At 47.9% G+C, this 14,015-nt stretch overlaps 2 protein-coding genes across 6 annotated transcripts in view; both read right to left on the bottom strand.

The window, feature by feature from the left end:
- Positions 1 to 14,015, bottom strand: part of AGBL4 (AGBL carboxypeptidase 4) — a 1,388,494-nt gene that overhangs the window by 227,500 nt on the left and 1,146,979 nt on the right. The window lies entirely within an intron of this gene.
- Positions 1 to 14,015, bottom strand: part of BEND5 (BEN domain containing 5) — a 47,025-nt gene that overhangs the window by 12,175 nt on the left and 20,835 nt on the right. For all 5 annotated transcript variants that reach the window (XM_082430199.1, XM_082430203.1, XM_082430201.1 and 2 more), the window contains one exon: positions 2,344 to 2,492. In XM_082430199.1, the coding sequence (XP_082286325.1) occupies positions 2,344 to 2,492 (149 nt within the window). The remainder of the gene's footprint in view (positions 1 to 2,343; positions 2,493 to 14,015) is intronic.

The following is a 14,015-nucleotide window of genomic DNA, read 5'->3' as shown; positions in this document are numbered from 1 at the left end:
TAAAATATCTTAAGGCAAAGAAAAGCAATGCACTTTAGCAAAATCAGAAAGTAGCTTTCATGGCAAGCCCTAGTCACATAAAGCCCCATTTGACCAAAATGTTAGCCTTAAGCTTTCAAGGGAGGTTATTAAAAGTATGGCATCTGGTAGGATGGGACTTGATCAAAAAAATGTCCTTGTGAAATGTTTTGTAGGACAAAACCAGTTTCCTGCTAGGAAATGGATCCCATTCCCATGCTCTAGGCAGCACAGAGAGTCAGGCAGAAAGAAGGAAGGGTCAGAAATGACTGCAGAGCCAAGAACAATGATGGCTGCTTCTGGGATGTGGGTACTGCTGTTCTAGGAAGCTGCCATCCATTTCCAGTAAGTCTGCTTCCTTCCTCTCCCTTAATAAATTTCTCTGATTGCCAATTAGCTGCAAACCGAAGCCAGGTTAGTTTTATAGCAAAGTGTTGGCAATAATCGATGAAAAAGGAAATCTGGCACTTTAAAGATTTGTTGTGCAACTCGAGAGTGAAAAAATTAAATGACCTTTGAGAGACCCATTTTCCTGGAGGAAAAATGATCCTTTGCAAAAGAGACCCTTATAATGCTCAGAAACTGTCCGTCGGTCTTCAAAGCAAGAGAGAAACAGATTTCTCTTAGAAGCTACTTTAAGAAAAAGTCTGTAGTCATTCCACAACGTGATCATGACTAAAAAGAAGTCAACAAAGACAGAATAGTCTTTTCTTTATCTTCAGTTGGGAAAGGTTCACCAAACTTAGACACACGGTTTGAGTCGTTAATGACTATGGAGAGCATCAATCTGATCCCACCTGGCACAGACAAGAGACGCTGAGGCCCAGAGAAGGGAAACCCCACTCAGAGTCACACAGGTAGGACAAAGATAGAGCTAAGCTTAAACTCAGGCTCCGGGCTGCCTACTTCCACTCTGTCATGCCACCTCTCACCTGCAGAGCAGACTCTTAAAGCTTGCTGGCTGCAGCAAGGCAAGGCAGAATGGGCCTATGGTTTGGCCCTCTGGAGGGGAGGAAGTGCTCCATGGAGATGACGGCAGCATATCCAAGAGAGCCCGAAAGACTAACAAGTTTCATTTCCTTAGCTTTGGCTATTTGCTTTGGCTCAGTCTGGCCAGCTGCAGGGATATATCTGGACAAACCCAAATAAAACAACCTTTTCTTTCTCATCAACCCACTGGGGAACAATACTGGATAAACAGAGACCTTTTGAAGCATAAGGCAAGAAAAACAGACGGACACAGATGAGTCTCTGGGGAGAAGGAGAGGTGATGTCTGTAATGTATGCCATGGTAGCAGAGAATATTACAGTAAAACTGCATCTGACTAGTGCCTAGACAAAGGGATCCAATATATTTCCTCCAAGACGAATTCATTTGGATGTTGGAAGAATATTAGAAGTCTTCTCCCTGCCCTGCTACTATATCATCATGTGACTTTAAGACTTCCAAAGGCTATTCCATTACTTTTCACCCCTGTACTAATATAACTACTAATATTGCTTACGTTTTCTTTCATAACATTTTTTCAAGAGTCTTACAAAAAAATCTGAGGAGTTATATGTGGTCCTAGGACTGTGGGCTAACCACGCTCAATGTACGACTTGAAAGCAGCTTAGGGGTAAGGGGCATGTCCCATTCACCTCTGTATCCCTGGCATTTTATTTATTTATTTATTTATTTATTTATTTATTAAAGTTTTTTTTTTTTTTTTTAATGTGGACCATTTTCAAAGTCTTTACTGAATTTGTTACAATTTTGCTTCTGTTTTATGTTTTGGTTCTTTGGCCACGAGGCATGTGGGATCTTAGCTCCCCAACCAGGGACTGAACCCATACCCACTGGAAGGCGAAGTCTTAACCACTGGACCGCCAGGGAAGTCCCATGTATCCCTGCCATTTAGGGCGGGGCTTAGAACACATAGGTACTTTGTAAACAGTGAATGGATAAATATTGAGTCGTATCCATATCTGTAAATCAGATATTTCTAGATCACCTTATAAATGTTATGCATCTGGTTTCATTGAATTATCATTTTAAAATACATTCTCACTAATAAGCTATTTTTAAATGTCAGGTTAGTTTTACAGTTGCTTTGGCCCAATATTTAGCAAAAAAAAAAGAAAAAAAGGGAAAGGAAGAGAAAAAGAAGAAGTCCTAGTAAAGCTCCACTAGTTATAACACATGGATTCTGGAAGCAGTCACTCAGGGCTAGGCCAGGAGGCCAACTGGTCAAGCTGTGTCTCGGGAAGCTCCCACCATACTCTCCATCTTCACACTGACTAACCAACACTTGCAGGGAATGGATAGTGAGCTTGAAACACTACCTTGCCATTGTCTAGGATATACTTGTCCATGACAGGTGCAGGAGCGGGGTAATAGGACGACGTATTTGCTTCCTCACTGAAAGTGCTCCGTAACTCCGGCTCGGGCTCGAGACATTCTGACTTTACTTTTTCCAAGTCAATGGCGGGACCTAGGCAGTTAAGAAAAGAGATCTGTCTAGAACTCCAAGGAAAAGAAAAGGCAAATATTTTAACTAGGCATCTATCAGCACACAGCGGCACACAAAAAATATGTTGGCTTATTTTTGTCCATTGGACTACACTTAAACCCAAGCTTGAAAATAATATGAGGTATGAATGTCACAGGGGAAAAGGTGGAAAACTGGAAGACAAGAATGGACGAGAAGCTAGTTAAGCATGAATGAGAAGCAGTCTTCTAGGGTGTCACTGTCTGAATGAAAACACAGGGGACTCAACTTCCTGCAGAGGAAAGAGGTCCCGTTAAGACTGGGGTGGAGACCGGGTGGCAATGACTCCGGTATGCAAATTGTGTATTTGCCAAAACCCCATCTCTGCAGCCTATGTGAAGCAGGCCACAGCAGAAGATAGGAAAGTAGGGGGAGAAATGCAAACGCCTCCCCCTCCCAAGACCTAGTATCTAGGCAGGAGCATTTCAACCAAGAAATTAAAATACAATACAGATTAAGCCCCTGATTGCCTGAACCAGCAGCTACCCTGAGTTTTATTTTAATGCAATGAACACAAATTATGTACGGTTTAAACTGTGAAAGGCAGCTAGATAAATGGTGGTGGTTTCTAAGGGGGATATTTTCTTCTCCATTAGCTTTTAAAAATGATGGACTATTTTTCTAATCGCCTATTGTGTCTTGATTACCAAAGGGCAGAGAAACAGGATGAAAATGAGTAAATAAGGCCAAATGACTAGATTAACTTTTGCAGGAGAGCAACTCCAAAGGCCAACGGAGAGTTTAGCATCCTGGAAATTCTCCCTATGCAAATACTTCAGGGTTTAATGGGAGCAGAAGTTCAGCTACTGCCAAAGCCGGTCCCCAGAGCTGTGCATATAACTTAAGTAAACAATGGGTTTCGGGGTCCAACCTTCCCTTATCCCTACCATGTGGGCCACTTGGGACAGAGCTCTTTGTGTACTAAAGCCCTCACCAACAATCTGGCTGCAATTCTATGTTCAATTGCCATGCCCTTGCTTTGGCTGGTGGTCGCGAAGGTATCGGTGATTTTGTTACAAAAATTCCTCAGGACAGGGCTTCCCAGAACAAGAATATCACTCCTGAGTTGCTGGCAGCTGTCATCTGCAAGACAGATCTCTGCAGTCTCCAATATTTAAGTTTGAACACACAAAGCTGAATGCAGCATAGTTGGGGAGCAGCACAGCTTTGACAAAAAAGGAGGGCTCATCTTGGGAGACCACCTCCCAATTCTGCGTGACCTACTCAAGAGCTGGGCCTAAGGCTTATTCTTCTTTGTCCCCAGCACCTGGAATGAGGAGGTGCTCTCTGAATGTTTGCTAAATGAATAAAAGAATGACAAGAATGAATGAATAATTCTAAAGTTTCAGAAGCAGATGCCAAACTGTATCTTCTGTGTAAGATCTCGGTTGTATTTCTGAGATAGAAGCAACCTCAAGTGGAGCATTTGATCTTTTCTTAGATCAGGGAAGAAGTAATTACTTCAGTTTCCCCAAAAGGGCCTGGCCAAGGTGGCATCTGAGGTCTCTTCCTGCTCTGACATTCCGCAACACGAAAAAGCAATGGGCTGAGAGGGGGTGGTCCATGCAGCCACTGGAGCACAGGTAAATCTTTGGCAAGATAGCCTCCCTCCTCTGGAGCCTCCTTTTCCTTCTATGAGAGGAAGGTGTTGGAGAAGAGATCGAATCCAACTCAGCTCTGACTTTCAGTCTAGTTCTCTCCCATCCATCTCCACAACGGCTGCTAAAGAGATCTACTCACGACCAGGTCCTTCCTGGCTTAGGCTCCCATTACCCTCAAAATTAAGGTGCACACCATAGATAGCCTCCTGAAGGCCCAGAATCACCAGCCTCCTCTCTACCTCTGGCGCTCAATTCCTGCTCTCCCCTGACACTGCTCACGTCCCCCAGATGCTGTGTCGTCCCAAGCCTCTGAGCCTTTGGATGTGCTATTGTTTTGGCCTTGAATGCCACCTCATCTGCCTGCCAAGCCCCTGGTCAGACTGCAGAACAGAGCTTAGATGTCTCCTTCCTGAGGCCTTGCTCTGATCACTACCAAGTAGGGGGTCTCTAAACTGTAAATACTTCTAGCAAGTTGTACTTGCAAACATCGACCAATCTGTCATCCACATCAAACTGTTAAGCTCTTCAAGGGCAAGGTTTTACTCTCTTGGCAATCCTGGCACCTAGCCTGGCACGTTGCAGGCTCTCAGTAAATTCTTCATAACATGAGAGGGGAGAGAAAGTTGTGGGCAAGAAGGAGACTTCAGTGGCCTGGAGCAGAGATTCTGAAATAAAGCCCTGCTGCTGAGTGGAGGTGCTTGGGGGCGGTGGTCGGGGTGGGTGGGAGGGAAGCTGTTCCCAAATCTCTGAAACCTGTTTGCAGCCGTGAAAGTAGAAACCAGGGCTGTAAAACAGAAACTGGAAACATTTAGCCAAGGGAACGGACAGTTCAGATGGCTACAGGGGGGCACGTGAGGGGCGTCAGAAGGAGCAAGGGCTGAGAGCAGAAGGTCACCTCTCTGGCTCCACTCTCCGCTGGTCCCCTCTTCCTAGGCTCCGTTCCAAAGTGGCCTAACCAGGTCCTCTGGACGCTCCCCTCCCCCGATGATAATCAGATGCACTCATTTGTTTCTATGCCTGCCCCCCACTAGACCCCGTGAGGCCTGAGGGCAGGCAGAGACTGCGTCCTTTTATGTCAGAGACCAGGGCTCCACACCATGCCTGGTTCCAATTCAACCCTCGACAGGCAATTTTACACATCAGTAATTACTTAACCCTTCTGACTCTGCTGCCTCACCTGAAAGGAGGGATGACAACAGCGACTTGGCCAGACAGAAGATTAAACGAGTCACGTATGAAATGATTAATCCAGACTCGGGCACGAAGCAGGTGCTCAGTAAACGGTGGCTCTCCCCCACTGCCCCTCCCCACACGAGGGTCATACTGGGGGCTCAGTTAGTCACTGCTAGTCCCTGGGAGCCAGGGCGCTGCTGGCCTTCTTTTGCCCCAAGTGCCCAGCCCAGAGCACGTGCCTGCGCTCCACAGCACACCCGCCCTATGCCCCCTGTGCTGGTCTCCTCAGGGACCAACGGAGTTTTGTCAAATACTGAGGCTATCGTACTGGGATCTTCTGGCTCTCAAGGAACACTATTTTCTAACGTACCTGATCAGCACTGTTTAAAATACCTGGTGGCTGCCAGGGATTTTTTTTTTTTTTTAACAACTTTATTGGAGTATAATTGCTTTACAATGGTGTGTTAGTTTCTGCTGCATAACAAAGTGAATCAGCTATATGTATACATATACCCCCATATCCCCTCCCTCTCGCGTCTCCCTCCCACCCTCCCTATCCCACCCCTCTGCACCGCCCTCCTCAACTGCCTCCTCTGGCATTGTATACAGAAGGTACCTGGTGCCTCAGCAAGGAGGAGAGACCAACCAAAGGCTCATCTTGGAAGGGGTGTGTCAGGAGACCTGGGTGTGGATCCAAGTTGCGTGACCTGAGACACGCCACCTCACCTCTCTGAGCCTCAGCTTTCCTACCTGCAAAATGGGGACTTGCCAAAAGCCACCTGATAATGCCTCTGGAGAGACTGGCACTGAGGCAGGCATAGAACAGAGGCTCTGACACAGGCTCAGAAAATGGCAGATGAATGAAGGAATGAATCAATCAGTAAAGCAGGGTGTTCAGTATTACAGAATCAGAGAGAAAAGGAACAAAAAGCATGTGGTTTCTTTGGGGAGAGGAGGGAGGGCCTCTAGTGCTTTTAATTTAAAAAGGAGAAAAAACACTTCATTGCAAATTTTAGTAGGCTCCACTATGATGTTGGCAATTTACATCTCATTACAACAAACGTTTCAGATTGCTGTTTTGCTTTTAAAAATTTCTGAGGCATTGTTCTCCTTCAAACATACGTGACCAAATTAGCCACAATAATAAGCACTTGCGCTAAGAGACGGCATGGCACGATCTGGTGCAGATATTTTAAGTAACAAAGGAACTTTTTTTCACTTGTGGGAAGAGTAGGAATCAAAAAAAAAAAAAGCCTTTTGATCCACTTCAGGTTTATTTTGGAGAAAATATACCTTCCATGGAGAGAAACCTCTCAGCTGGGTAAAGAAAGCTTTTGAAAGAGTATAAAAGATAGTGCTTGTCTTTTCATTCAGTCATTCATGAGCCCATTCATCACACAATCCCTGACTGCAGACCAAGATGGAGCCCTGGAAGAGGCACTGGGGACCCAGAGACAAATACAGCACGTCCCAATTCTGCACAAGTTGAGAATGTAACACGTAAAACTCTTATTACACAGCATACAAATAGCTGTGAGTTGATGGACAAATACCGGGTTTAGTGCTAGAAAACCTGGTGTAAATCCTGGTTTTACTATTTCCTTTACTTTTTTAAGCCCCAGAGGCCTCTCCCATGAAATGGGAATCGTGGCACACAGTAAGGGGCTTGGTAAACGTTTGCTGGCACAACAAATAAATGAAATTATACCATTCTCTGTTCTTGCCTTCCTTCAACTGGACTAACGCTATTCTTCCTGAAAACCTGTCTAAAAAGTTAATGCTTATGTTACTTCCAGGAGGCTTAAAAATCACCTATATCTTCAAAATATATGTTTGGACACTAAATACCATTTCTGATTTCGGCTGAATCAAAAAAGGCTAATAATATTAGATTTTTTCTGAAAAAGTATTAAAGCCTTCCATTCATTTCTGCAAGTAAATAGGAAGTTTCTCTGCTATAGGTATAATTCTAGTTTCTTTCTAAATGCAAAATGAATCAAGTCAAAATACTTAAAGCATACCCCTACTGTAGCACAGAGGCACACTGGGTTTGGCAAAAAAAAGATGATTCCACTTGTTGAAAAGGACCTGAGCATGGGAACAGCTAGTAGCAATGAAGGCCTCGGAAAGAGACAGCGGCAGGTGGATCCCCCTCTGTGGGCCCCAGCATCCCCTCTCAAAAGGCATCGGCCACTCTCATCTGCTGCCATAGCTACGCATCTGATTCGTGGCCCCGTTGTGCTTCCAGTGAGGGCTGGGACAAATGTGGTCTCATTCCTTCAGGGAGCATCTACTAGGCACATACGAAGCGCCAGCCCTGGGTTAGGTGGCTTTGAGTGATGTGCAGTCCAGTAGTGGACAGAGATAGGCAACAGATCATTACCATCCTGACAAGGGTAAGGATAAAGACTTGGGAACAGAAGCAAAGGACAGGGTGCTACACCTGGAGGAGACTAGGAAGGCTTCAGCAGGACGGTCACCAACTTCTGTGCTGGGGCCTGGAACTGGCTGGGAGGGCTGGGGTGGGGTAGTTATCTTCATATGGTGAAGGCAAGCGGCACATAATGGAGTTTCACTGACCGACCGGGAAGTGGGCAGCATGATGATCTGCACAGGTTTGGGGAGGGAGAGATCACCACTGGCTCCGGGGTCGCGGGAGGCTTTAGGGAAGAGGGGCGCTCCGACTGGAGCCTGATGGGTGATAAGGTCTAGGGAAGGTGGAGGGCTGGTCAGGCAGGGGGATGGCAGCACCATCAACAGCGGTTCCTCGGGTCCTTCCCCCAACCCTCCCCATTTTCTGAGGGCCCTTTGTGTGTGAAGGCTGGGGTAGGCTTTGCTGGGCAAAGGCAGGAGGGGCCGTTCTAGCCTGAGGTACTGGATTGGACAAAACCCCTGCAGCTCATGTGGATGCCCTCACAGTGGAGCTGGTCCCTCGGGGAGTCAGAACCGCAGAGCAGAGCTGGAATGGACCTAGAGAGCCCCCTCTCCATGGGGTAGAAGCCCAGGAAAACAGGGGTGGCAGGAGCTGGCCCAAATCCCCAGTCGTGGGGGTCAAGGTATTTTCCCCACTGTGAGGAACTGTAGATGCCCATTTCAAAGGACATATTTGCTTCTCCCTGAAAAGGAAAGGTGACCAACACCTGCTGAACATCTTGTTAGTACCTTACGTTGAAATACCTATTATTTAAACCTTTTAATCTTGACACCCCAGTGTCAAGTTATTATTTACCATCTTCCTGGTTAGGATGGAAACTCTGAGGACAGCTACCGTCCTGGTCACGGCTATATCCCCAGCACCCAGCACGACGTCCCTGGCCCACAACGAACACTCATTAAACATGTGTTGAATGAAACAGGTTAATCCTCACGGCAGTCTTGCAAAATCTATCTTATTATCTTTGCAGAGGCTCAGAGAGGTAAAGTAACTTGCTGAAAGTCAAAAAAATTCAGGGTTGCTAGACTCCCAAAGACTTACTCTTTCCTACACCTCTTCGGCTGACTGCAGTTTTCAGACTGCACGGGCTTCTCACGTAAGGCCCACTCTGTGGGACCCTCAGCTCATCTCTGACCTTCTCTCACCTTCCTAGGGTGTCTGTGAAGATCCACCATCGTGCAGGGGGGCAGCTGGGAGCAGAGGGGGTCACCAGGATTCATCTCACCTCTAGGAGCTCTGAGCCTACCCCCTGCCGGCTGGTGGCCAAAGCTGGGCTGGTTCTTTGTCTACGGTTCTTCCACCTTCCTCCCCGCCCAACTGTCTGGACCCAGGGAGCATCCAAATGGCAAGGATATGCAGAACGGCACGGGCCTGCGCTGCCAGACAGGCACTGAGTGCATGTGACATGGCCTTTGGTTCTGGACCAGAACTGGCTGGGTGGGAAGACTAAGGGGCTGTGGTGGGAATAAGCAGGGCAGGCGGCGTAAGGGCCACCCTCAGAAGCCTGAAGGGCTGCCACGGGCACAGTGTGCACCTGCGGGCAGGAGTTATGGGGGGGCAGAGTTTCACCACACGGCTGACATCTCCCAAGCAAGTCAATCCATGGCTTTGGCTTTGCTGGCTCTTGCCTTCAGGCCACGAGCCCTTCCAGAGCAGGAACGATTTGATCTGCTTGGTTCAGAGGAAGAGGGTGACTCCGAGGTTGAGGGACTGCACCCCAGGCCACTCCAGTGGGGAGGAGCCCCTGGGGGCCACGGGGCAGTTTCGAGGTGCTCTCACCCGCCTCTGCAGCCTTGTCTCTCCCTCCTACCTACTTCTCTGCACAGTCCAGTCAGAAACCGCTTGTGGTTCCCGAACAAGCCAGCCTCTCTCGTAACTCCATCAGGCTCTCCTGTCATCTGGACACGTTCACTTCCTCCCTCGAGCCCGCATCCTCATCTGATGATCCTATCTACCGCTGAGGTTGTTTTCTGTGTGAAAAGCACCTAACGGCAGGCTCAAAGCAGGTGTTCAGAGGGGCCAGCCACTGCCCATAAGGAGCCCTTTCCCACCTCTCCCCCCTCCACCTGCTCTGACTGGCAAAGCCAGCGGAAAACAAACCTGCCACACAGCCACACCGAAGCCCATGACCAGCAGGCAAAGCCCTGTTTCAAGTGGGAAGCACAGTCCTGTTCTGGCAACGAAGAGAAGCCCAGTGACTCCTGCATGTCCCGGCTCCCCGAGCAGGAACAAAGGGACAGCCTGGAGTTGTCCCTCAGCCCCTTCCCCATTGCCCCAGGAAAATGAACGCCAGGGAAAAAGAGGAAGGAGGGTCCTGGACTGTCCTGCCACGCTGAAATCAGCTCTTAAAACAATCTAGGATGAACTGTGGCTAATGTGTTGATTCAGTCAAGAGTGCAGAGAGTCCTTCAAAGTGGGAGATGGCCAATATCTTTAAGAGAAACAATTCCAATTCTCACTGCTAGACCTTTTCCTGCCACCCGACGTTAGGAGGCCCTGGGCACAGTGGTTTGGGCCCCACTCCATCAGTAAGCGAGGCAGTGGCAGGCTGTGGACCTCCTGGGTCACAGGGAGACCACTCATCCTCTTAGCCCTCTCTCGAAGCCCAACTTCTGCGAGCACTTCTGCTGTGTACTGGTGAGAGTGAACTGAAGGCTGCAGGAGGTGGAAAAGAGCTGAGTGGAACAGGCCCCTGGAGGAGAGCCGTGACAAAGAGAAAATTGAGCCATAAACAGTGATGTCTGAAGAATCAAGGGGGTCAGAAGGAGTGCTTGAGGACTGGAGATAGGAAGACTGGAATTCTGCCCAGGAAAAGAGGGAGGTTTAATAAACCACAGACCAGTGAGCTTGAAATCAAGTCCAGGCGTACCTATAAAATGGATGATTCAAATATGATTTCTGAGGACTTACAAGGGAAAGTAGCAATCTCCAGGAGACAGGAGGGGTTGACCAAAGATTAAGATATGCCAAGACAACCACAGCTGTGCTCTGCTGTAGGACAATGATTGCCTATGGCGTGCCAAGCATCATATACACATTATCTCATGCGAATCCTCAAATGATCCTACATCATTAATGTTGGACCCACTGAGCACTTACTACGTGCCAGCCCCTGGGCGGAAGTCTTTACATGCATTTGCTCATTTAATTCTCTTAAGAACCATAAAGGTTGGTACTGTCATTGACCTTGCTTTTTGGATGAGGAAACTACGGCCCAGGAAGTTTGAAGTAACTTGCCCAAGGTAACAAAATCAGACTACGGAAAAGCCAGGGTTCAAAACTCCAGGATTTCTGGCCTCAGGGCCCATGCAGGCTTAGTCACTGACCACGCTCTCCGGCCTGTACGTGGTAGGCATTAAGATATCCAACTTACAGAGGAGAAAACAGAGGCTGGGAAGGGTTAAATCATTTGCTTGAAGCTGCACAGTTAAAGAATTAGAGAGCCAAGATTCAAACCCAAGTAATATCTGCTGCCAAAGCCCGCGGTGCCTCCAGTACAGGGGAGAGCCGGCAGGAGGCATTGGCTGACGGCGGCTGCCTTTTCAAAGGCACTGTCAGAGACCCGTGCGCAGGGTCCAGCTCAGACCGCACAGGATTTTAAAGATCAAAGCTGGTATTTTAACGGACCTTGGACGGAACACAAGGCACGAGCCCAGAGGGGAACAGAGGTGATAGAAGCCCAGCTCTAAAGAGCCAAGACAGATCTGCGGGCCACGGTGGCTTTCTCCTTCAAAAGTTTCAACTAGCTTGTGATCTGGCCGACAGGGACATTATCTCTTCTTTTTGCCTTCTCCTCTCTCAAATGGAGATAATAATCCTTACCTGACCTTGCAATAAGGCTATCGGAATAGTCCAATGAGATAAAAATGTCGAGGTCTTTGAAGCCTGTGAAGCGTCTTGTACATGTGAATTACTGATATTCTTCTTCTTATCTATGCCTCTTCTGGTCAGAGCTCATCATCTCCACCTACATTCCCTACAAAGCACACACAAAATCCAAAGCCATCCTATGCCTCCCCCTGCAGCTACAGCATTTGCTCTGTTCTGTCTGGTGTACAGCACTGTGCCCCGCCTCGGGCTGCGCGTGCATCTTGAAGGCAGGGATTCCGTCTCCTCCTCTACGTCACTCACAGAGCCCTTTCCAGCCTTAGTCAAACTAATGTTACCTGAATCACACCGGAACGATTTTAACTATCTAAGAGGTACTCAGAGTGCTAAAAGCTGAGGGTGACGTCTAAGCCTCGGTCTTTGACCTCTAAGAGCAAGGAATCTGGCTGAGGGGAAACCAAGACAGACGCTAGAGTTTACTCCTTCTGATACACCAGAGCTTTGCAACTAAGTGGCTTCCACTGTTCCGCTCCCCCTCATCCCCTTGGAATTCTCAGAGACTGCCAAGCCCTGGCTTAATAAACACCACTCTCACTCTAGGCTCGTGAATGTTTTACAAAGGGACTGTCTTTCTATCAATATATTTCCAGCACCTAACACAGTCCTGGCACAATGGATGCCCTTAATAAATGATGAATGAATGAAAGAATAAATGAATGGACAGACACACAAATAAATCTGTACTTTATAAAGTAGAAGATCTTCATGCTTTTTGTGTCCTCAGCACTTATTTCTTTGGGAGAAGGCAAACAGGAAAGGGCAGAAAAGGAGAAAGAGACTGGCGTTTATTGAACACTTAACAATATGCTGGTCACAGGGCTTTATTCTTTACATATGCTTCTTCCTTTAATTTTGACACCACGACAGAGGCTCCCAGTGAAGGGACTCTCTGGGTTAGACAGCGAGGTTCCTTCCCATCAGAGAGGGCTGCCTCCCATGCTAAGATCGTACAAAAGGAAAGTTCTACTTTACAGAGAGATGTCCTTTGGGAGGATTAGGCTGGGGGGTCACCCCCATGTCAGTGACAGTGAAGTCCAAGGGCGAAAGAAGGGCATGTGGGCAAGGGCCCAGAGAGAGCCTCCCAGGACCAGCTGTCAGGAGACCCCTGGGAATAGGCTTGTGGCACTTTCTGGGCTTGTTTCCTCATCAGCAACGTGAGGGCAACACCCTATATCCTGTCTAAGCTCGTTCACAACTCCAAGGCTCCATGTTCTAGAGAATTTTTTCTGTTAAATCTATCTTGTGTTTATTTGTGGAATGAATGAATGAATGAACACTCAAATGAAGAAGTGAGTCGTCCAGCGAAGTCTCTCAAACATCTTCTTATACCACCTTGCTGCTGCTGCTACCCTTCTGCCCCTACCCTCCACCAGCTGAACCATTACAACTCCTGGCTGCCAGAGAACCTGCTCACCACTCTGAGGTGCCCCTCGGGCTCCAGAGGCCAGGCTCTTGCTCTCTGCCCTCTCCCATCTACAGCCTGTAGGATCCCAATGCCCGGGGAAGTCAGCAATGATTCTTTTTAAAACTGAGCATCCCTGACCTGTGGATGATCCAGCACCCAAGACGGACAAAGATCCTTGAGACGGGGCCCCTGGCGAGCTGGAAGGGGGAAAATACACAAGGGGAGGCCTCTAAGAGCAGTGCTTGAGCCAGGCGCGGGGGGGCAAGGACGGTGCAGCCCAGGCTGCGCATCAACCCCAGGGTGGAATGTGCTGCTGAGAATCAAAGAGGGTCTCTCAGTCCCTTTCTGGCTCTTCTCTGCCTTGTTATAGGTTTCTTGAGGGTGTGTACAGTGCAGGAGCCGTTACGGCAGGGGGTGTTTTCCCAGACTCAATCAGAGAGCCTTCCACCTTCAAATGTTAGCCCCTTCCCCAAAATTCGGTACACTGCATTTCAATCACATGCTTACATGTTTACCTCCATCACTACGCCCTCCCCAGCTTCCAACGTCTTAGTCTTCTTTGTATCTCCCCAAGTTCCTAAGCTCAGAAAGCACGAGGTCAATGTGAGCTGACCGACTGAATGAACAAATACGTACATAACTCATTTTCTCTTCTATAATAGAAGACCTTGAGAGGCAGAGAAGTTGGTTAACCTACTCGAGGTCATACAGCCAATTACTGGTTAGGAGAGTCAGAGTTAAAAACCAAATCAGTCCCTGTCTTAGCCCCTCCACTAAATGGTATGAAAAAGGAGCTAATGGTAATTCAGCATCAACAGAATGCCAGACGGTATGCTGTGTATCCCTAGGCTGTGAGAGGGGTATTATTATTTCCATTTTACGGATGAGAACACCAAGTCTCAGAGAGGTACCCTCTGCCTAGATTGCTCCTTGCTCTTCCCACCCACTCACCCCTGCCTGGATAA

This window comes from Balaenoptera physalus (assembly GCF_965194825.1).
Source record: "Balaenoptera physalus genome assembly, chromosome: 1".
NCBI classification, from domain to species: domain Eukaryota; kingdom Metazoa; phylum Chordata; class Mammalia; order Artiodactyla; family Balaenopteridae; genus Balaenoptera; species Balaenoptera physalus.
This window is presented reverse-complemented; position numbering and strand designations above follow the sequence as displayed.